This window comes from Oncorhynchus keta, unplaced genomic scaffold (genome assembly GCF_023373465.1).
Source record: "Oncorhynchus keta strain PuntledgeMale-10-30-2019 unplaced genomic scaffold, Oket_V2 Un_contig_3860_pilon_pilon, whole genome shotgun sequence".
Classification (NCBI taxonomy): domain Eukaryota; kingdom Metazoa; phylum Chordata; class Actinopteri; order Salmoniformes; family Salmonidae; genus Oncorhynchus; species Oncorhynchus keta.
The window spans coordinates 355,192-376,651 of record NW_026287470.1 but is presented as its reverse complement, the minus strand read 5'-3'; the positions used below and the strand labels follow the sequence as shown (position 1 = coordinate 376,651).

The following is a 21,460-nucleotide window of genomic DNA, read 5'->3' as shown; positions in this document are numbered from 1 at the left end:
AGCTGTGGATAGGATTAGAGCTGTGGACAGGGTGGTGAGTGGATAGGATTAGAGCTGTGGACAGGGTGGTGAGTGGATAGTATCAGAGCTGTGGATAGGATTAGAGCTGTGGACAGGGTGGTGAGTGAATAGGATCAGAGCTGTGGATAGGAACAGAGCTGTGGATAGGATTAGAGCTGTGGACAGGGTGGTGAGTGGATAGGATTAGAGCTGTGGACAGGGTGGTGAGTGGATAGGATCAGAGCTGTGTATAGGATCAGAGTTGTGGACAGGGTGGTGAGTGGATAGGATCAGAGCTGTGGATAGGGTGGTGAGTGGATAGGATCTGAGCTGTGGATAGGGTGGTGAGTGGATAGGATCTGAGCTGTGGATAGGGTGGTGAGTGGATAGGATCAGAGCTGTGGATAGGATAAGAGCTGTGGATAGGATTAGAGCTGTGGACAGGGTGGTGAGTGGATAGGATCTGAGCTGTGGATAGGGTGGTGAGTGGATAGGATCAGAGCTGTGGATAGGATAAGAGCTGTGGATAGGATTAGAGCTGTGGACAGGGTGGTGAGTGGATAGGATCTGAGCTGTGGATAGGATAAGAGCTGTGGATAGGATTAGAGCTGTGGACAGAGTGGTGAGTGGATAGGATCAGAGCTGTGGATAGGATCAGAGCTGTGGATAGGATCAGAGCTGTGGACAGGGTGGTGAGTGGATGGGATCAGAGCTGTGGACAGGGTGGTGAGTGGATAGGATCAGAGCTGTGGATAGGATCAGAGCTGTGGATTTGGTGGTGAGTGGATAGGATCAGAGCTGTGGACAGGGTGGTGAGTGGATAGGATCAGAGCTGTGTTCAGGTTGGTGAGTGGATAGGATCAGAGCTGTGGATAGGATCAGAGCTGTGGACAGGGTGGTGAGTGGATAGGATCAGAGCTGTGGACAGGGTGGTGAGTGGATAGGATCAGAGCTGTGGACAGGGTGGTGAGTGGATAGGATTAGAGCTGTGGACAGGGTGGTGAGTGGATAGGATCAGAGCTGTGGACAGGGTGGTGAGTGGATAGGATGAGCTGTGGATAGGATCAGAGCTGTGGACAGGGTGGTGAGTGGATAGGATCAGAGCTGTGGATAGGATCAGAGCTGTGGACAGGGTGGTGAGTGGGTAGGATCAGAGCTGTGGATAGGATCAGAGCTGTGGATAGGGTTATGAGTGGATAAGATCAGAGCTGTGGATATGATCAGAGCTGTGGAATGGGTGATGAGTGGATAGGATCAGAGCTGTGGAATGGGTGATGAGTGGATAGGATCAGAGCTGTGGAATGGGTGATGAGTGGATAGGATCAGAGCTGTGGAATGGGTGATGAGTGGATAGGATCAGAGCTGTGGACAGGGTGGTGAGTGGATAGGATCAGAGCTGTGGATTTGGTGGTGAGTGGATAGGATCAGAGCTGTGGATAGGATCAGAGCTGTGGACAGGGTGGTGAGTGGATAGGATCAGAGCTATGTTCAGGTTGGTGAGTGGATAGGATCAGAGCTGTGGACAGGGTGGTGAGTGGATAGGATCAGAGCTGTGGATAGGATCAGAGCTGTGGGATCAGAGCTGAGTGGATAGGATCAGAGCTGTGGAATGGGTGATGAGTGGATAGGATCAGAGCTGTGGACAGGGTGGTGAGTGGATAAGATCAGAGCTGTGTTCAGGTTGGTGAGTGGATAGGATCAGAGCTGTGGATAGGATCAGAGCTGTGGATAGGATCAGAGCTGTGTTCAGGGTGGTGAGTGGATAGGATCAGAGCTGTGTTCAGGGTGGTGAGTGGATAGGATCAGAGCTGTGTTCAGGTTGGTGAGTGGATAAGATCAGAGCTGTGGACAGGGTGGTGAGTGGATAGGATCAGAGCTGTGGATAGGGTTATGAGTGGATAAGATCAGAGCTGTGGACAGGGTGGTGAGTGGATAGGATCAGAGCTGTGGACAGGGTGGTGAGTGGATAAGATCAGAGCTGTGGACAGGGTGGTGAGTGGATAGGATCAGAGCTGTGGACAGGGTGGTGAGTGGATAGGATCAGAGTTGTGGACAGGGTGATGAGTGGATAGGATCAGAGCTGTGTACAGGGTAACTTATAATGAATTGATCCAGGTGGATAGATTCAGAGCTTATGGACAGGGTGACGTTTGATGAAGGGATCATGATGGTAATGATATTATGGGATGGATGTAAGATCTTGGTGAACGTACAAGCTGATATGGTGTTACACTCTTTTAAAAGTTTCGTCAAGGACCACAGAGAACTGGTGATTTGTTCAGACAAAATGTCTGAAATCGATAAACGGATGACTATTATATCAGTATAGTATGTAGTTTACATTAGTGTGTGTGTGTGCGTGCCTGCGTGCGTGCGTGTGTGTGTATCTCTGTAAGGTTACATACGAGCTGGCTCTGAATGAACGCCTCTCTGAGGAAGATGCAGGCGGGGCCCACGATGTTGTGTAGAACGGTGCAGTTCTGGACCACAGCACACAAAGGCTCCTCAAACACTCTTCTCCTTTCATCTTCCTCCTCTTCTTCCTCCAGGGCCCCCACACCCCCCGGCATTGCCGCCGCAGCCAATGGGGCTCCGCTCCCCTCCGAGGGCAATACCCCCTTAGGGAGGGGAACCAATCAGATCGATTAACCAACCACATGCCAACCAATCAGAATGATCAGAAAAGGTGTGTTCAGCCAATAAAAATGGTAGGTGAGTGAAGCAGTTGTTCAGCCCTGTTCCTTATTGTTCTAAGACACACTAGGCTGTAGACCAGATCACTAAAGTAGCAATGCTTCCTGGTTTCAGTCATTCCTAGCAGCGTGTATGAACCAGTATGCTGTTACTAAAGTAGCAATGCTTCCTGGTTTCAGTCATTCCTACCAGTGTGTATGAACCAGTATGCTGTTACTAAAGTAGCAATGCTTCCTGGTTTCAGTCATTCCTAGCAGTGTGTATGAACCAGTATGCTGTTACTGGTTTCCTGGTTTCAGTCATTCCTAGCAGTGTGTATGAACCAGTATGCTGTTACTAAAGTAGCAATGCTTCCTGGTTTCAGTCATTCCTAAAGTAGCAGCTTCCTGGTTTCAGTCATTCCTAGCAGTGTGTATGAACCAGTATGCTGTTACTAAACTAAAGTAGCAATGCTTCCTGGTTTCAGTCATTCCTAGCAGCGTGTATGAACCAGTATGCTGTTACTAAAGTAGCAATGGTTTTCCTGGTTTCAGTCATGTTACTAAAGTAGTGTTTAGTGATTCCTACAGTGTGTATGAACCAGTATGCTGTTACTAAAGTATGCTGTTACTAAAGTAGCAATGCTTCCTGGTTTCAGTCATTCCTAGCAGCGTGTATGAACCAGTATGCTGTTACTAAAGTAGCAATGCTTCCTGGTTTCAGTCATTCCTAGCAGTGTGTATGAACCAGTATGCTGTTACTAAAGTAGCAATGCTTCCTGGTTTCAGTCATTCCTAGCAGCGTGTGTATGAACCAGTATGCTGTTACTAAAGTAGCAATGCTTCCTGGTTTCAGTCATTCCTAGCAGTGTGTATGAACCAGTATGCTGTTACTAAAGTAGCAATGCTTCCTGGTTTCAGTCATTCCTAGCAGTGTGTATGAACCAGTATGGTTTCAGTCATTCCTAGCAGTGTGTATGAACCAGTATGCTGTTACTAAAGTAGCAATGCTTCCTGGTTTCAGTCATTCCTAGCAGCGTGTATGAACCAGTATGCTGTTACTAAAGTAGCAATGCTTCCTGGTTTCAGTCATTCCTAGCAGTGTGTATGAACCAGTATGCTGTTACTAAAGTAGCAATGCTTCCTGGTTTCAGTCATTCCTAGCAGCGTGTATGAACCAATATTCTGTACAGTCAACTCAGTGTCGTCAATGCTAATAAACATTTAAAAAATGATATTTCTGATTCAGCTAAAAGTCAATGTGTAAGAAACAATGTCGATTTTTTTAAAAGTGATGCACATTGCAAGTCTTAGAAAGGTAACTTTCACACCACCTACAGTAAAAAAAAGAAAACATACGTCTGTCTCTCTCACATCTATAGAATCAATAGATCTCCAATACTAAATACCCAAATAATCTAAACGACAGTAAATAATTGAGGAATAATCCCTTACCTTCCTCATTTTGCTTCTCTTATTTCCCATCAGCTTTTCCTTCTCTCTGAGTCCTCCTCTCATCCCCCTCTCTTTCCCTCTGTCCCGTGCCCCGTGCCCCGTCCCTCTCCTCTCCCTCCCTCCCTCTCTCCAGTTAGCTATTACATAAACTCTCCAGCCAAAGTCCCGGTCCAAACCTAAAGTTCTAATCTGTCCCAGAATTGAGCTCTTCAGCCACCAATAGAACACTACTGATGTTGATGATAATCAAGATGATAATCCAGCCAATGAGGTCCTCCTAACTGCTGAATCAATGATCCGATTGGTCTATTGAGAGACTAGGTTGCCATGCGGTCGCCATGTGTCTCTGGTCAAAGCTCCTTGAATTGTTGGAAACCCTCACGCATGGTGCTAAAGTCAGGATAAATTAGGAGAGCAAGGTGATTCTATAGTCGGTTATTTCTCTCTCTCTCTCTCTCTCTCTCTCTCTCTCTCTCTCTCTCTCTCTCTCTCTCTCTCTCTCTCTCTCTCTCTCTCTCTCTCTCCATTAATGTTCCCTTGATTACCCTTCAATTTAGTCAATATCAGCCCTTTACCGTTCTTTTCCTCACTCACTCACCCTGCAAATCACCGATTTGACAGAATTGAGAGGGGGGAGAATTAGAAGGGAAACGGGATGCCTTTTTAATCCTCAACATTTCAGATTAAAGGAATAGAGCGATGGGACTAGTAGAAAATGAGGGATGGAGAGGAGGAGATGTCAGAAAGAGGAAAGGGAGGGATAGAGAGGAGGAGATGTCAGAAAGAGGGAAGGGAGGGATAGAGAGGAGATGTCAGAAAGAGGAAAGGAAGGGATAGAGAGGAGGAGATGTCAGAAAGAGGAAAGGGAGGGATAGAGAGGAGGAGATGTCAGAAAGAGGAAAGGGGGGATAGAGAGGAGGAGATGTCAGAAAGAGGGAAGGAAGGGATAGAGAGGAGATGTCAGAAAGAGGAAAGGAGGGATAGAGAGGAGATGTCAGAAAGAGGAAAGGGGGATAGGGATAGGAGGAGATGTCAGAAAGAGAAAGGGAGGGATAGAAAGAGATGTCAGAAAGAGGAAAGGGGGATAGAGAGGAGATGTCAGAAAGAGGAAAGGAAGGGATAGAGAGGAGATGTCAGAAAGAGGGAAGGAAGGGATAGAGAGGAGATGTCAGAAAGAGGAAAGGGAGGGATAGAGAGGAGATGTCAGAAAGAGGAAAGGGAGGGATAGAGAGGAGATGTCAGAAAGAGGAAAGGGAGGGATAGAGAGGAGGAGATGTCAGAAAGAGGAAAGGGGGATAGAGAGGAGATGTCAGAAAGAGGAAAGGGAGGGATAGAGAGGAGATGTCAGAAAGAGGAAAGGGAGGGATAGAGAGGAGATGTCAGAAAGAGGAAAGGGAGGGATAGAGAGGAGGAGATGTCAGAAAGAGGAAAGGGGGGGATAGAGAGGAGCAGATGTCAGAAAGAGGAAAGGGAGGGATAGAGTGGAGGAGATGTCAGAAAGAGGAAAGGGAGGGATAGAGAGGAGATGTCAGAAAGAGGAAAGGGAGGGATAGAGAGGAGATGTCAGAAAGAGGGAAGGGAGGGATAGAGAGGAGGAGATGTCAGAAAGAGGAAAGGGAGGGATAGAGTGGAGGAGATGTCAGAAAGAGGGAAGGGGGGATAGAGAGGAGCAGAAGTCAGAAAGAGGGAAGGGAGGGATAGAGAGGAGATGTCAGAAAGAGGAAAGGGAGGGATAGAGAGGAGGAGATGTCAGAAAGAGGAAAGGGAGGGATAGAGTGGAGGAGATGTCAGAAAGAGGGAAGGGGGGGATAGAGAGGAGCAGAAGTCAGAAAGAGGGAAGGGAGGGATAGAGAGGAGATGTCAGAAAGAGGAAAGGGAGGGATAGAGTGGAGGAGATGTCAGAAAGAGGGAAGGGGGATAGAGAGGAGCAGAAGTCAGAAAGAGGAAAGGGAGGGATAGAGAGGAGATGTCAGAAAGAGGAAAGGGGGGATAGAGAGGAGCAGATGTCAGAAAGAGGAAAGGGGGGATAGAGAGGAGCAGAAGTCAGAAAGAGGAAAGGGAGGGATAGAGAGGAGCAGATGTCAGAAAGAGAAAAGGGGGGATAGAGAGGAGCAGATGTCAGAAAGAGGAAAGGGGGGATAGAGAGGAGCAGATGTCAGAAAGAGGGAAGGGAGGGATAGAGAGGAGCAGATGTCAGAAAGAGGGAAGGGGGGATAGAGAGGAGATGTCAGAAAGAGGAAATAGGTCAGAGGGATAGAGAGGAGATGTCAGAAAGAGGAAAGGGAGGGATAGAGAGGAGATGTCAGAAAGAGGAAAGGGTGGGATAGAGAAGAGGAGATGTCAGAAAGAGGAAAGGGAGGGATAGAGTGGAGGAGATGTCAGAAAGAGGAAAGGAAGGGATAGAGAGGAGGAGATGTCAGAAAGAGGAAAGGAAGGGATATAGAGAGGAGGAGATGTCAGAAAGAGGAAAGGGAGGGATAGAGAGGAGGAGATGTCAGAAAGAGGGAAGGAAGGGATAGAGAGGAGATGTCAGAAAGAGGAAAGGAAGGGATAGAGAGGAGATGTCAGAAAGAGGAAAGGAAGGGATAGAGAGGAGGAGATGTCAGAAAGAGGGAAGGAAGGGATAGAGAGGAGATGTCAGAAAGAGGAAAGGGAGGGACAGAGAGGAGATGTCAGAAAGAGGAAAGGAAGGGATAGAGAGGAGATGTCAGAAAGAGGAAAGGAAGGGATAGAGAGGAGATGTCAGAAAGAGGAAAGGGGGGATAGAGAGGAGGAGATGTCAGAAAGAGGAAAGGAAGGGATAGAGAGGAGATGTCAGAAAGAGGAAAGGAAGGGATAGAGAGGAGATGTCAGAAAGAGGGAAGGAAGGGATAGAGAGGAGATGTCAGAAAGAGGAAAGGGAGGGATAGAGAGGAGATGTCAGAAAGAGGAAAGGGAGGGATAGAGAGGAGATGTCAGAAAGAGGAAAGGGAGGGATAGAGAGGAGGAGATGTCAGAAAGAGGAAAGGGGGGATAGAGAGGAGGAGATGTCAGAAAGAGGAAAGGGGGGGATAGAGAGGAGGAGATGTCAGAAAGAGGAAAGGGAGGGATAGAGAGGAGATGTCAGAAAGAGGAAAGGGAGGGATAGAGAGGAGGAGATGTCAGAAAGAGGAAAGGGGGGATAGAGAGGAGCAGATGTCAGAAAGAGGAAAGGGAGGGATAGAGAGGAGATGTCAGAAAGAGGAAAGGGAGGGATAGAGAGGAGATGTCAGAAAGAGGAAAGGGAGGGATAGTCAGAGAGGAGATGTCAGAAAGAGGGAAGGGAGGGATAGAGAGGAGGAGATGTCAGAAAGAGGAAAGGGAGGGATAGAGTGGAGGAGATGTCAGAAAGAGGAAGGGGGGATAGAGAGGAGCAGAAGTCAGAAAGAGGGAAGGAGGGATAGAGAGGAGATGTCAGAAAGAGGAAAGGGAGGGATAGAGAGGAGGAGATGTCAGAAAGAGGAAAGGGAGGGATAGAGTGGAGGAGATGTCAGAAAGAGGAAGGGGGGATAGAGAGGAGCAGAAGTCAGAAAGAGGGAAGGGAGGGATAGAGAGGAGATGTCAGAAAGAGGAAAGGGAGGGATAGAGTGGAGGAGATGTCAGAAAGAGGGAAGGGGGGATAGAGAGGAGCAGAAGTCAGAAAGAGGAAAGGGAGGGATAGAGAGGAGATGTCAGAAAGAGGAAAGGGGGGGATAGAGAGGAGCAGATGTCAGAAAGAGGAAAGGGGGGGATAGAGAGGAGCAGAAGTCAGAAAGAGGAAAGGGAGGGATAGAGAGGAGCAGATGTCAGAAAGAGAAAGGGGGGATAGAGAGGAGCAGATGTCAGAAAGAGGAAAGGGGGGGATAGAGAGGAGCAGATGTCAGAAAGAGGGAAGGGAGGGATAGAGAGGAGCAGATGCCAGAAAGAGGGAAGGGGGGATAGAGAGGAGATGTCAGAAAGAGGAAAGGGAGGGATAGAGAGGAGATGTCAGAAAGAGGAAAGGGAGGGATAGAGAGGAGATGTCAGAAAGAGGAAAGGGTGGGATAGAGAAGAGGAGATGTCAGAAAGAGGAAAGGGAGGGATAGAGTGGAGGAGATGTCAGAAAGAGGAAAGGGAGGGATAGAGTGGAGGAGATGTCAGAAAGAGGAAAGGGGGGATAGAGAGGAGGAGATGTCAGAAAGAGGAAAGGGAGGGATAGAGTGGAGGAGATGTCAGAAAGAGGGAAGGGAGGGATAGAGAGGAGATGTCAGAAAGAGGAAAGGGAGGGATAGAGAGGAGATGTCAGAAAGAGGAAAGGGAGGGATAGAGAGGAGGAGATGTCAGAAAGAGGAAAGGGAGGGATAGAGTGGAGGAGATGTCAGAAAGAGGGAAGGGGGGATAGAGAGGAGCAGAAGTCAGAAAGAGGGAAGGGAGGGATAGAGAGGAGATGTCAGAAAGAGGAAAGGGAGGGATAGAGGGGAGGAGATGTCAGAAAGAGGGAAGGGGGGGATAGAGAGGAGCAGAAGTCAGAAAGAGGAAAGGGAGGGATAGAGAGGAGATGTCAGAAAGAGGAAAGGGGGGATAGAGAGGAGCAGATGTCAGAAAGAGGAAAGGGGGGGATAGAGAGGAGCAGAAGTCAGAAAGAGGAAAGGGAGGGATAGAGAGGAGATGTCAGAAAGAGGAAAGGGGGGGATAGAGAGGAGCAGATGTCAGAAAGAGGAAAGGGGGGATAGAGAGGAGCAGATGTCAGAAAGAGGGAAGGGAGGGATAGAGAGGAGCAGATGCCAGAAAGAGGGAAGGGGGGGATAGAGAGGAGATGTCAGAAAGAGGAAAGGGAGGGATAGAGAGGAGATGTCAGAAAGAGGAAAGGGAGGGATAGAGAGGAGATGTCAGAAAGAGGAAAGGGTGGGATAGAGAGGAGGAGATGTCAGAAAGAGGAAAGGGAGGGATAGAGTGGAGGAGATGTCAGAAAGAGGAAAGGGAGGGATAGAGTGGAGGAGATGTCAGAAAGAGGAAAGGGGGATAGAGAGGAGGAGATGTCAGAAAGAGGAAAGGGAGGGATAGAGTGGAGGAGATGTCAGAAAGAGGGAAGGGAGGGATAGAGAGGAGATGTCAGAAAGAGGAAAGGGAGGGATAGAGAGGAGATGTCAGAAAGAGGAAAGGGAGGGATAGAGAGGAGGAGATGTCAGAAAGAGGAAAGGGAGGGATAGAGAGGAGGGGATGTCAGAAAGAGGAAAGGGAGGGATAGAGTGGAGGAGATGTCAGAAAGAGGGAAGGGAGGGATAGAGAGGAGATGTCAGAAAGAGGAAAGGGAGGGATAGAGAGGAGGAGATGTCAGAAAGAGGAAAGGGAGGGATAGAGTGGAGGAGATGTCAGAAAGAGGAAAGGGAGGGATAGAGTGGAGGAGATGTCAGAAAGAGGAAAGGGGGGATAGAGAGGAGATGTCAGAAAGAGGAAAGGGAGGGATAGAGTGGAGGAGATGTCAGAAAGAGGGAAGGGAGGGATAGAGAGGAGATGTCAGAAAGAGGAAAGGGAGGGATAGAGAGGAGGAGATGTCAGAAAGAGGAAAGGGAGGGATAGAGAGGAGATGTCAGAAAGAGGAAAGGGAGGGATAGAGAGGAGGAGATGTCAGAAAGAGGAAAGGGGGGGATAGAGAGGAGCAGATGTCAGAAAGAGGAAAGGGAGGGATAGAGTGGAGGAGATGTCAGAAAGAGGAAAGGGGGGGATAGAGAGGAGATGTCAGAAAGAGGAAAGGGAGGGATAGAGAGGAGATGTCAGAAAGAGGGAAGGGAGGGATAGAGAGGAGGAGATGTCAGAAAGAGGAAAGGGAGGGATAGAGTGGAGGAGATGTCAGAAAGAGGGAAGGGGGGGATAGAGAGGAGCAGAAGTCAGAAAGAGGGAAGGGAGGGATAGAGAGGAGATGTCAGAAAGAGGAAAGGGAGGGATAGAGAGGAGGAGATGTCAGAAAGAGGAAAGGGAGGGATAGAGTGGAGGAGATGTCAGAAAGAGGGAAGGGGGGATAGAGAGGAGCAGAAGTCAGAAAGAGGGAAGGGAGGGATAGAGAGGAGATGTCAGAAAGAGGAAAGGGAGGGATAGAGTGGAGGAGATGTCAGAAAGAGGGAAGGGGGGGATAGAGAGGAGCAGAAGTCAGAAAGAGGAAAGGGAGGGATAGAGAGGAGATGTCAGAAAGAGGAAAGGGGGGGATAGAGAGGAGCAGATGTCAGAAAGAGGAAAGGGGGGGATAGAGAGGAGCAGAAGTCAGAAAGAGGAAAGGGAGGGATAGAGAGGAGCAGATGTCAGAAAGAGGAAAGGGGGGGATAGAGAGGAGCAGATGTCAGAAAGAGGAAAGGGGGGGATAGAGAGGAGCAGATGTCAGAAAGAGGGAAGGAGGGATAGAGAGGAGCAGATGCCAGAAAGAGGGAAGGGGGGATAGAGAGGAGATGTCAGAAAGAGGAAAGGGAGGGATAGAGAGGAGATGTCAGAAAGAGGAAAGGGAGGGATAGAGAGGAGATGTCAGAAAGAGGAAAGGGTGGGATAGAGAAGAGGAGATGTCAGAAAGAGGAAAGGGAGGGATAGAGTGGAGGAGATGTCAGAAAGAGGAAAGGGAGGGATAGAGTGGAGGAGATGTCAGAAAGAGGAAAGGGGGGATAGAGAGGAGGAGATGTCAGAAAGAGGAAAGGGAGGGATAGAGTGGAGGAGATGTCAGAAAGAGGGAAGGGAGGGATAGAGAGGAGATGTCAGAAAGAGGAAAGGGAGGGATAGAGAGGAGGAGATGTCAGAAAGAGGAAAGGGAGGGATAGAGAGGAGGGGATGTCAGAAAGAGGAGGGAGGGATAGAGTGGAGGAGATGTCAGAAAGAGGAAAGGGAGGGATAGAGTGGAGGAGATGTCAGAAAGAGGAAAGGGAGGGATAGAGTGGAGGAGATGTCAGAAAGAGGAAAGGGGGGATAGAGAGGAGATGTCAGAAAGAGGAAAGGGAGGGATAGAGTGGAGGAGATGTCAGAAAGAGGGAAGGGAGGGATAGAGAGGAGATGTCAGAAAGAGGAAAGGGAGGGATAGAGTGGAGGAGATGTCAGAAAGAGGAAAGGGAGGGATAGAGTGGAGGAGATGTCAGAAAGAGGAAAGGGGGGATAGAGAGGAGATGTCAGAAAGAGGAAAGGGAGGGATAGAGTGGAGGAGATGTCAGAAAGAGGGAAGGGAGGGATAGAGAGGAGATGTCAGAAAGAGGAAAGGGAGGGATAGAGAGGAGGAGATGTCAGAAAGAGGAAAGGGAGGGATAGAGTGGAGGAGATGTCAGAAAGAGGAAAGGGGGGATAGAGAGGAGATGTCAGAAAGAGGAAAGGGATGGATAGAGTGGAGGAGATGTCAGAAAGAGGGAAGGGAGGGATAGAGAGGAGATGTCAGAAAGAGGAAAGGGAGGGATAGAGAGGAGATGTCAGAAAGAGGGAAGGGGGGGTAGAGAGGAGATGTCAGATCGAGGAAAGGGTGGGATAGAGAGGAGGAGATGTCAGAAAGAGGAAAGGGAGGGATAGAGTGGAGGAGATGTCAGAAAGAGGGAAGGGGGGGTAGAGAGGAGCAGAAGTCAGAAAGAGGGAAGGGAGGGATAGAGAGGAGATGTCAGAAAGAGGAAAGGGAGGGATAGAGTGGAGGAGATGTCAGAAAGAGGGAAGGGGGGGATAGAGAGGAGCAGAAGTCAGAAAGAGGAAAGGGAGGGATAGAGAGGAGATGTCAGAAAGAGGAAAGGGGGGGATAGAGAGGAGCAGATGTCAGAAAGAGGAAAGGGGGGGATAGAGAGGAGCAGAAGTCAGAAAGAGGAAAGGGAGGGATAGAGAGGAGCAGATGTCAGAAAGAGGAAAGGGGGGGATAGAGAGGAGCAGATGTCAGAAAGAGGAAAGGGGGGGATAGAGAGGAGCAGATGTCAGAAAGAGGGAAGGGAGGGATAGAGAGGAGCAGATGCCAGAAAGAGGGAAGGGGGGGATAGAGAGGAGATGTCAGAAAGAGGAAAGGGAGGGATAGAGAGGAGATGTCAGAAAGAGGAAAGGGAGGGATAGAGAGGAGATGTCAGAAAGAGGAAAGGGTGGGATAGAGAAGAGGAGATGTCAGAAAGAGGAAAGGGAGGGATAGAGTGGAGGAGATGTCAGAAAGAGGAAAGGGAGGGATAGAGTGGAGGAGATGTCAGAAAGAGGAAAGGGGGGATAGAGAGGAGGAGATGTCAGAAAGAGGAAAGGGAGGGATAGAGTGGAGGAGATGTCAGAAAGAGGGAAGGGAGGGATAGAGAGGAGATGTCAGAAAGAGGAAAGGGAGGGATAGAGAGGAGGAGATGTCAGAAAGAGGAAAGGGAGGGATAGAGAGGAGGGGATGTCAGAAAGAGGAAAGGGAGGGATAGAGTGGAGGAGATGTCAGAAAGAGGGAAGGGAGGGATAGAGAGGAGATGTCAGAAAGAGGAAAGGGAGGGATAGAGAGGAGGAGATGTCAGAAAGAGGAAAGGGAGGGATAGAGTGGAGGAGATGTCAGAAAGAGGAAAGGGAGGGATAGAGTGGAGGAGATGTCAGAAAGAGGAAAGGGGGGATAGAGAGGAGATGTCAGAAAGAGGAAAGGGAGGGATAGAGTGGAGGAGATGTCAGAAAGAGGGAAGGGAGGGATAGAGAGGAGATGTCAGAAAGAGGAAAGGGAGGGATAGAGAGGAGGAGATGTCAGAAAGAGGAAAGGGAGGGATAGAGTGGAGGAGATGTCAGAAAGAGGAAAGGGGGGATAGAGAGGAGATGTCAGAAAGAGGAAAGGGATGGATAGAGTGGAGGAGATGTCAGAAAGAGGGAAGGGAGGGATAGAGAGGAGATGTCAGAAAGAGGAAAGGGAGGGATAGAGAGGAGATGTCAGAAAGAGGGAAGGGGGGTAGAGAGGAGATGTCAGATCGAGGAAAGGGTGGGATAGAGTGGAGGAGATGTCAGAAAGAGGAAAGGGAGGGATAGAGAGGAGGAGATGTCAGAAAGAGGAAAGGGAGGGATAGAGAGGAGGAGATGTCAGAAAGAGGAAAGGGAGGGATAGAGTGGAGGAGATGTCAGAAAGAGGGAAGGGAGGGATAGAGAGGAGATGTCAGAAAGAGGAAGGGAGGGATAGAGAGAGATGTCAGAAAGAGGGAAGGGGGGTAGAGAGGAGATGTCAGAAAGAGGAAAGGGGGATAGAGGGAGATGCCAGAAAGAGGAAAGGGAGGGATGTCAGAAAGAGGAGATAGTGTCAGAAAGAGGAAAGGGGGATAGAGAGGAGCAGATGTCAGAAAGAGGGAAGGGAGGGATAGAGAGGAGATGTCAGAAAGAGGAAAGGGAGGGATAGAGAGGAGGAGATGTCAGAAAGAGGGAAGGGAGGGATAGAGAGGAGATGTCAGAAAGAGGAAAGGGAGGGATAGAGAGGAGATGTCAGAAAGAGGGAAGGGGGGGTAGAGAGGAGATGTCAGAAAGAGGAAAGGGGGGATAGAGAGGAGATGCCAGAAAGAGGAAAGGGAGGGATAGAGAGGAGATGTCAGAAAGAGGAAAGGGGGGATAGAGAGGAGCAGATGTCAGAAAGAGGAAAGGGAGGGATAGAGAGGAGGAGATGTCAGAAAGAGGAAAGGGAGGGATAGAGTGGAGGAGATGTCAGAAAGAGGGAAGGGAGGGATAGAGTGGAGGAGATGTCAGAAAGAGGGAAGGGAGGGATAGAGAGGAGATGTCAGAAAGAGGGAAGGGGGGGTAGAGAGGAGATGTCAGAAAGAGGAAAGGGGGGATAGAGAGGAGATGCCAGAAAGAGGAAAGGGAGGGATAGAGAGGAGGAGATGTCAGAAAGAGGAAAGGGAGGGATAGAGTGGAGGAGATGTCAGAAAGAGGGAAGGGGGGGATAGAGAGGAGCAGAAGTCAGAAAGAGGAAAGGGAGGGATAGAGAGGAGATGTCAGAAAGAGGAAAGGGAGGGATAGAGAGGAGGAGATGTCAGAAAGAGGGAAGGGAGGGATAGAGAGGAGATGTCAGAAAGAGGAAAGGAGGGATAGAGAGGAGGAGATGTCAGAAAGAGGGAAGGGAGGGATAGAGAGGAGATGTCAGAAAGAGGAAAGGGGGGATAGAGAGGAGCAGATGTCAGAAAGAGGGAAGGGAGGGATAGAGAGGAGCAGATGTCAGAAAGAGGAAAGGGAGGGATAGAGAGGAGATGTCAGAAAGAGGAAAGGGGGGGATAGAGAGGAGCAGATGTCAGAAAGAGGAATAGGGGAATAGAGAGGAGATGTCAGAAAGAGGAAAGGGAGGGATAGAGAGGAGATGTCAGAAAGAGGAAAGGGAGGGATAGAGAGGAGGAGATGTCAGAAAGAGGAAAGGGAGGGATAGAGAGGAGCAGATGTCAGAAAGAGGAAATGGGGGATAGAGAGGAGAGAAGTCAGAAAGAGGAAAGGGGGGATAGAGAGGAGATGTCAGAAAGAGGAAAGGGAGGGATAGAGAGGAGAGATGTCAGAAAGAGGAAAGGGAGGGATAGAGAGGAGGAGATGTCAGAAAGAGGAAAGGGAGGGATAGAGAGGAGGAGATGTCAGAAAGAGGAAAGGAGGGATAGAGAGGAGATGTCAGAAAGAGGAAAGGGGGATAGAGAGGAGGAGATGTCAGAAAGAGGAAAGGGAGGGATAGAGAGGAGGAGATGTCAGAAAGAGGAAAGGGAGGGATAGAGGGAGATGTCAGAAAGAGGAAAGGGTGGGATAGAGAGGAGGAGATGTCAGAAAGAGGAAAGGGAGGGATAGAGAGGAGAGTCAGAAAGAGGAAAGGGGGGATAGAGAGGAGATAGAAAGAGGAGGGGGGATAGATGTCAGAAAGAGGAAAGGGAGGGATAGAGGAGGAGATGTCAGAAAGAGGGAAGGGAGGGATAGAGAGGAGATGTCAGAAAGAGGAAAGGGAGGGATAGAGAGGAGGAGATGTCAGAAAGAGGAAAGGGAGGGATAGAGAGGAGGAGATGTCAGAAAGAGGAAAGGGAGGGATAGAGAGGAGGAGATGTCAGAAAGAGGAAAGGAGGGATAGAGAGGAGGAGATGTCAGAAAGAGGAAAGGGAGGGATAGAGAGGAGATGTCAGAAAGAGGAAAGGGAGGGATAGAGAGGAGGAGATGTCAGAAAGAGGAAAGGGAGGGATAGAGAGGAGGAGATGTCAGAAAGAGGAAAGGGAGGGATAGAGAGGAGATGTCAGAAAGAGGAAAGGGAGGGATAGAGAGGAGATGTCAGAAAGAGGAAAGGGAGGGATAGAGAGGAGATGTCAGAAAGAGGAAAGGGTGGGATAGAGGAGGAGGAGATGTCAGAAAGAGGAAAGGGAGGGATAGAGAGGAGGAGATGTCAGAAAGAGGAAAGGGAGGGATAGAGAGGAGGAGATGTCAGAAAGAGGAAAGGGAGGGATAGAGAGGAGATGTCAGAAAGAGGAAAGGGAGGGATAGAGAGGAGGAGATGTCAGAAAGAGGGAAGGGAGGGATAGAGAGGAGATGTCAGAAAGAGGAAAGGGGGGATAGAGAGGAGGAGATGTCAGAAAGAGGGAAGGGGGATAGAGAGGAGCAGATGTCAGAAAGAGGGAGGGGGGGATAGAGAGGAGCAGAAGTCAGAAAGAGGAAAGGGAGGGATAGAGAGGAGATGTCAGAAAGAGGAAAGGGGGGATAGAGAGGAGCAGATGTCAGAAAGAGGGAAGGGAGGGATAGAGAGGAGCAGATGTCAGAAAGAGGAAAGGGAGGGATAGAGAGGAGATGTCAGAAAGAGGAAAGGGTGGGATAGAGAGGAGCAGATCTCAGAAAGAGGGAAGGGAGGGATAGAGAGGAGCAGATGTCAGAAAGAGGAAAGGGAGGGATAGAGAGGAGATGTCAGAAAGAGGAAAGGGAGGGATAGAGAGGAGGAGATGTCAGAAAGAGGAAAGGGAGGGATAGAGAGGAGGAGATGCCAGAAAGAGGAAAGGGAGGGACAGAGAGGAGAGGGAGGTAAAGTGAGGGGTTGGCCCTGAGAAGAGAGCAGCACAGGGTTGGAGACGAGGGGATGATAAATGGTGTAACCTATCAGAGAGGAGAGGAAGGACATGTAGAGATACTAACAGGACATAGACTATAGGAAGAGTTAATTCACCAGGAAGAAGAAAAAGAAAGTGGAAAGGAAAGAAAGGATATGAGATGAGTTCATTGTAGATTGGATGGGAGAAAGGTGAGGCTGGTTGTCCTCTACACAAATACTGTTGTAGCTACTTCAGTGAACAAGCGTTTTGCCTTTCCTAAAGCCTTTTGATAAGAATCCTCATGTGACTATTGTCATAATGTCATACTTCACTTGATCTAAAGACTTGCTGTTATAAATGACCAGACATGGGGTAGGGGTTAGAATCACATGTAGTTATTGTAATAATTTGGGGTTAGTCATGTTATTGTTGATCACCTGTCAAAGAAACCTGTCTGTTATGAGTTTGACTTTGGAGCGTCAGGATTATTGGTTTGGTGCTGAAACCTTTTGATTTGCATCTCCACGGGGGCATTCTCAAATTGCATGTTTGTCTCCCCCCCCCCAGTTTTATCATTGCACTGTGATACAAAACCTGGCTCCAGTGTGCTTTAGGACCACGAGGACACCTCAGAGAGCAGTTATGCCTCCCCATTTCTAAAACCAAAGTTGCACTGGTGCGTCTCCAGTTAATATAACTCTTTATTGTGGGCGCATTCAGTGATCACAAGTTGCAGGTATAGTAGAACAAAATAAATGTCGACGATGATCTTTTATTGACTCATTGACGCAAGAGGGTTTGGTCCATTTCCTGCTCATAGTTGTGACGTCAAATGGAGGCAAGGGTTTTTACGGTAAGGGTTTTTACAGTAAGGGTTATTGTGGTAGTAGCTTATTCCCGGGGGACGTATGTTGTTTTAAATCATGTGAACACCATTATTGAAAGTGTGGTTTGGTGGTAACATGTATGTTTATGACCTGAATGTGTTTGTGATCCATTTTCATACCTTCATTGAAGTTGATTGTTAATTAGGTAATTGGTAGGGTTTGCGATGCATTCTGGGTAATGGGTATTGCTACAAGAAGCAAGCCATTGTTTGAGAGAGACAGGCAGGACAGACATAAAACAGGGTGGCATGCTGCTGGTTTTACAGGCATTGAAGCACTGGTGGTCTTCTGTTAGAGTTTTATGTTAATCATGTCAGTTTATTAGACCTGCCTTTCTGTTCATCGTCCTATTTGATTTTGTAAGTAATTGTACAGTTCCCCGGCTCATTTATCCTCACTTAGCAAATAAAAAGCCTCACATTGGCAAGATAAAGCACATCTTCCTCCTATGCCTCCTCACTGTTAAAATCTAACCTCATGGTCAACCTTACACCTCATTTTGCCTCCTTACTGTTAAAATCTCACCTCATGGTCAACCTCACACCTCATTTTTATTCTATCCATTCTATTTCTATATTCTCCTCTTGCAGATGTTTTGGGTTCTTGGCCTGCTGTTCTTTCTGTGTGGATTTACCCAGCAGGACTTGGGTTCCAACAGAAGATAAAGGCTTAACTTGGATTTAAACAGCCAGCGTAGTAATACAGTTTAAATACCTGTTAAAGCAGGGGTTACATGAGACTCCTGCTTTAGAACATAGAAAGCAATGTCAAGGAATGTCTAGGAACATTTAGAATGTCTAGGAACAGTTAGAATGTCTAGGAACAGTTAGAATGTCTAGGAACAGTTAGAATGTCTAGGAACAGTTAGAATGTCTAGGAACAGTTAGAATGTCTAGGAACAGTTAGAATGTCTAGGATCAGTTAGAATGTCTAGGAACAGTTAGAATGTCTAGGAACAGTTGGAATGTCTAGGATCAGTTGGAATGTCTAGGATCAGTTAGAATGTCTAGGATCAGTTAGAATGTCTAGGATCAGTTAGAATGTCTAGGAACAGTTAGAATGTCTAGGAACAGTTAGAATGTCTAGGAACAGTTAGAATGTCTAGGAACAGTTAGAATGTCTAGGAACAGTTAGAATGTCTAGGAACAGTTAGAATGTCTAGGAACAGTTAGAATGTCTAGGAACAGTTAGAATGTCTAGGAACAGTTAGAATGTCTAGGAACAGTTAGAATGTCAAGCAACAGTTAGAAGCCAACATTGTCTCGTTTTGCCGTGGATGATTGGGAAGAAGATTCCGGCACAAATGAGACAGATGGTATCAGCATTATGAGAAATGGATGAAGAATATGAGCTTGAAAATGTCACAGTGAATTATGATGTAATAGTTGTATTATGAAAAACGATTATGTACTTCATATCTTCATGATCAAATAAGCCCTGAAATTGCTGCTGGAATATGTTCAAGTTGTACATTATGATCATTTGAGAAATGGTCCATTTTTTTCCTCGTAAATGTAATTTGTGTGAGTTTGTGCTGAAAGTGTTTGTGTGTGTGTGTGCTCCACCAGCAGTGTGGTGACTACAGTAGAGAGTAGCTGTGTGTCCAGGCCATTAGTGTAGAGCTGGGCACCACAACACTAATACCTATTGTCATATTGGAAGGGCAATCACACACTCCTCCCTATGTATCTCTCTGTCTTGTTCTATCTCTCTTCGTATCACCCCCTCTCTCTTTCTTCTCTCTCACCCCTTCGTCACTTCTCTCTCTCTCTATCACTCCCTCTGTCTCCCTCTCTCTCTCTGCCTCTCTCTCCCTTCCTGTATTCTGTATCTCCATATTTTGATAGAGCTCCCTCCCTCCCCCCCCCTCTCTGTATCAATCTATAGCAAACTGCAATGGAATGTCCCAACACTAACTACAGCACCAAACCCAGTTTTGCATGAGAGGCTGTAGTACTCAATCTAGACCACTAGAGGCATTCATTCTAGAGAATCCCCACTAGATGGCAGTCTAACACAATCCAAAGTTCAATGGTCACCGTCTGACTCTCCGGTTGAGGACCACTGACTGTGCAGGCTTGGGTTCCAACTAGGCCAGCTCTGTCAGATCATAGTGAATGCTGTTGAGCAATTTATATACATGTCTTCCTCCAGTTGACCCATTCTTAGGGTAGCCTACCTGAAATAAAGATCGTTGCACCAGTTCAGGATCTTTTGAGAATTGTAGCTTTTTGGTCCCAAAAACACTTTTGATCAGATTTAATTGTAACATTCTGTCATAAAGAGCCACAGGAGGCTGGTGGCACCTTAATTGGGGAGGATGATCACGTGGTAATGGCTGGAGAGGAATAAGTGTAAAGGTATCAACAACATCCAACACATGGTTTCCTGCCTTTATTATGAGCAGTCATCCCCACAGCAGCCTCCACTGTAAAGAGGTTAACTAAAAACATGACTATAGTAAGCGTCAAATAAAATAACAGGGTTGACTGTAACAGGGTTGACCGTAACAGGGTTGACCGTAACAGGGTTGACTGTAACAGGGTTGACTGTAACAGGGTTGACTGTAACAGGGTTGACTGTAACAGGGTTGACCGTAACAGGGTTGACCGTAACAGGGTTGACTGTAGCAGGGTTGACTGTAACAGGGTTGACTGTAACAGGGTTGACCGTAACAGGGTTGACCGTAACAGGGTTGACTGTAACAGGGTTGACCGTAACAGGGTTGACTGTAACAGGGTTGACCGTAACAGGGTTGACCGTAACAGGGTTGACTGTAACAGGGTTGACCGTAACAGGGTTGACTGTAACAGGGTTGACTGTAACAGGGTTGACTGTAACAGGGTTGACCGTAACAGGGTTGACTGTAACAGGGTTGACTGTAACAGGGTTGACCGTAACAGGGTTGACCGTAACAGGGTTGACCGTAACAGGGTTGACCGTAACAGGGTTGACTGTAACAGGGTTGACCGTAACAGGGTTGACCGTAACAGGGTTGACCGTAACAGGGTTGACTGTAACAGGGTTGACTGTTACAGGGTTGACCGTAACAGGGTTGACCGTAACAGGGTTGACCGTAACAGGGTTGACTGTAACAGGGTCTGACCGTGACAGGGTTGACCGTAAAGGGTTGACTGTAACAGGGTTGACCGTAACAGGGTTGACTGTAACAGGGGGTACCTTAACAGGGTTGAACATCTGCCTTAAATCTCCTTGTTTACAGGGTTGACCGTGTTGTGTGACAACTGAACCCAATATATGTCTTTTCTTTGTTAAATTGTTCAAGCCTTCCTATCTATCTAATGGTTTACAGGTTGACACTCCACGAAACAAAACACCACAAAATGACCAGGAAGGGGAGAACCAGCTCGCCTGCTTTTACACGATCGTTTCTCATTTCTTTTGAAAAGAGAATAGTTTCACCGTATTAAAAGGAGAGTTCAGTTCACGTAGACAGTGTTGATTTTAAAATGAGACAGATGTAAATGAATCACTAATCACATCAAATAAATAATATTCAGAAATTACTTTCTCAAAGCAACAAATAAATAGGGCTTTACAATGATGCTGAAAACTTGGAGAAATGACGGGGTTCCGTGGGTTAAAAGGGTCTTCCTAGGGTCACAGGGTTGCCGTAACAGGGTCTGTATTCGTAACTGAGGGTTGACTGTAACAGGTGCATTTTCTAACAGATGCAAAGGCACTAACCGTAACAGGGTTGACTGATTTATTGAATTCAGGGTCTGTTGACTGTAGCAGGGTTGACTGTAACAGGGTTCATTTCTACTTAAAATATCAAAACATGCAAAAGGCACTCTTCATGGAACAGGGTTGACTGTAACAATGTTGACTGTAAATGGCTTTACAGGGTTGAACAGGGAAAGAAAGTCCACATTCAGGGTTGAGCAACAGGGTTGAAAACCAGGGTTGGTCCAGGGTTGACCGTAACTGGTATGTAAATGTTGTGTAACAGCTGACTGTAACAAACCTAACAGGGTTGACTGTAACATTGACTGTAACAGGGTCATGTAACAGGGTTGACCGTAACAGGGTTGAAACCATACCGTAACAGGGTGATGTCAGGTTGACTGTTACAGGGTGACCGTAACAGGGTTGACCGTAACAGGGTGAAACAGGGTGAACCGGATCAAAGGGTTGAGGAAATAGGGTTGACTGTAACAGGGTTGACCGTAACAGGGTTGACCGTTACAGGGTTGAAAGGGTTGACCGTTCAGGGTGAGTGCAGGGTTGACCTTTTAACAGGGTTGACGATTTCATCTGCCTTAAATCTCCTTGTGACAGGAGGAATGGAATGTTGTGTGACAACTGAGGAATAAATGTCTTTTCTTTGTTAAATTGTTCAACAATCTATCTAATGGTTTACAGGTCACTCCTTTAACAAAACACCACAAAATGACCAGGAAGGGGAGAACCAGCCTGACCCTGCTTTTACACGATCTGTTTCTCATTTCTTTTGAAAAGAGAATAGTTTCACCGTATTAAAAGGAGAGTT

At 47.6% G+C, this 21,460-nt stretch overlaps 1 protein-coding gene across 2 annotated transcripts in view; it reads right to left on the bottom strand.

Annotated features, from left to right (window-relative positions):
- The window catches only part of cabp2a (calcium binding protein 2a), a 79,360-nt gene that overhangs the window by 31,639 nt on the left and 26,261 nt on the right, over positions 1-21,460 (bottom strand). The window contains exons 1-2 of one of the 2 annotated variants that reach the window (XM_052508789.1): positions 4,128-4,189; positions 2,406-2,618 (exon numbers count right to left, since the gene is read on the bottom strand). The exons of the other annotated variant lie outside the window; for it this stretch is intronic. Coding sequence (XP_052364749.1) covers positions 2,406-2,618; positions 4,128-4,157 — 243 coding nt within the window. The 5' untranslated portion in view covers positions 4,158-4,189. Of the gene's footprint in view, positions 1-2,405; positions 2,619-4,127; positions 4,190-21,460 lie in introns of those variants that run through there. 2 annotated transcript variants of the gene reach the window in all.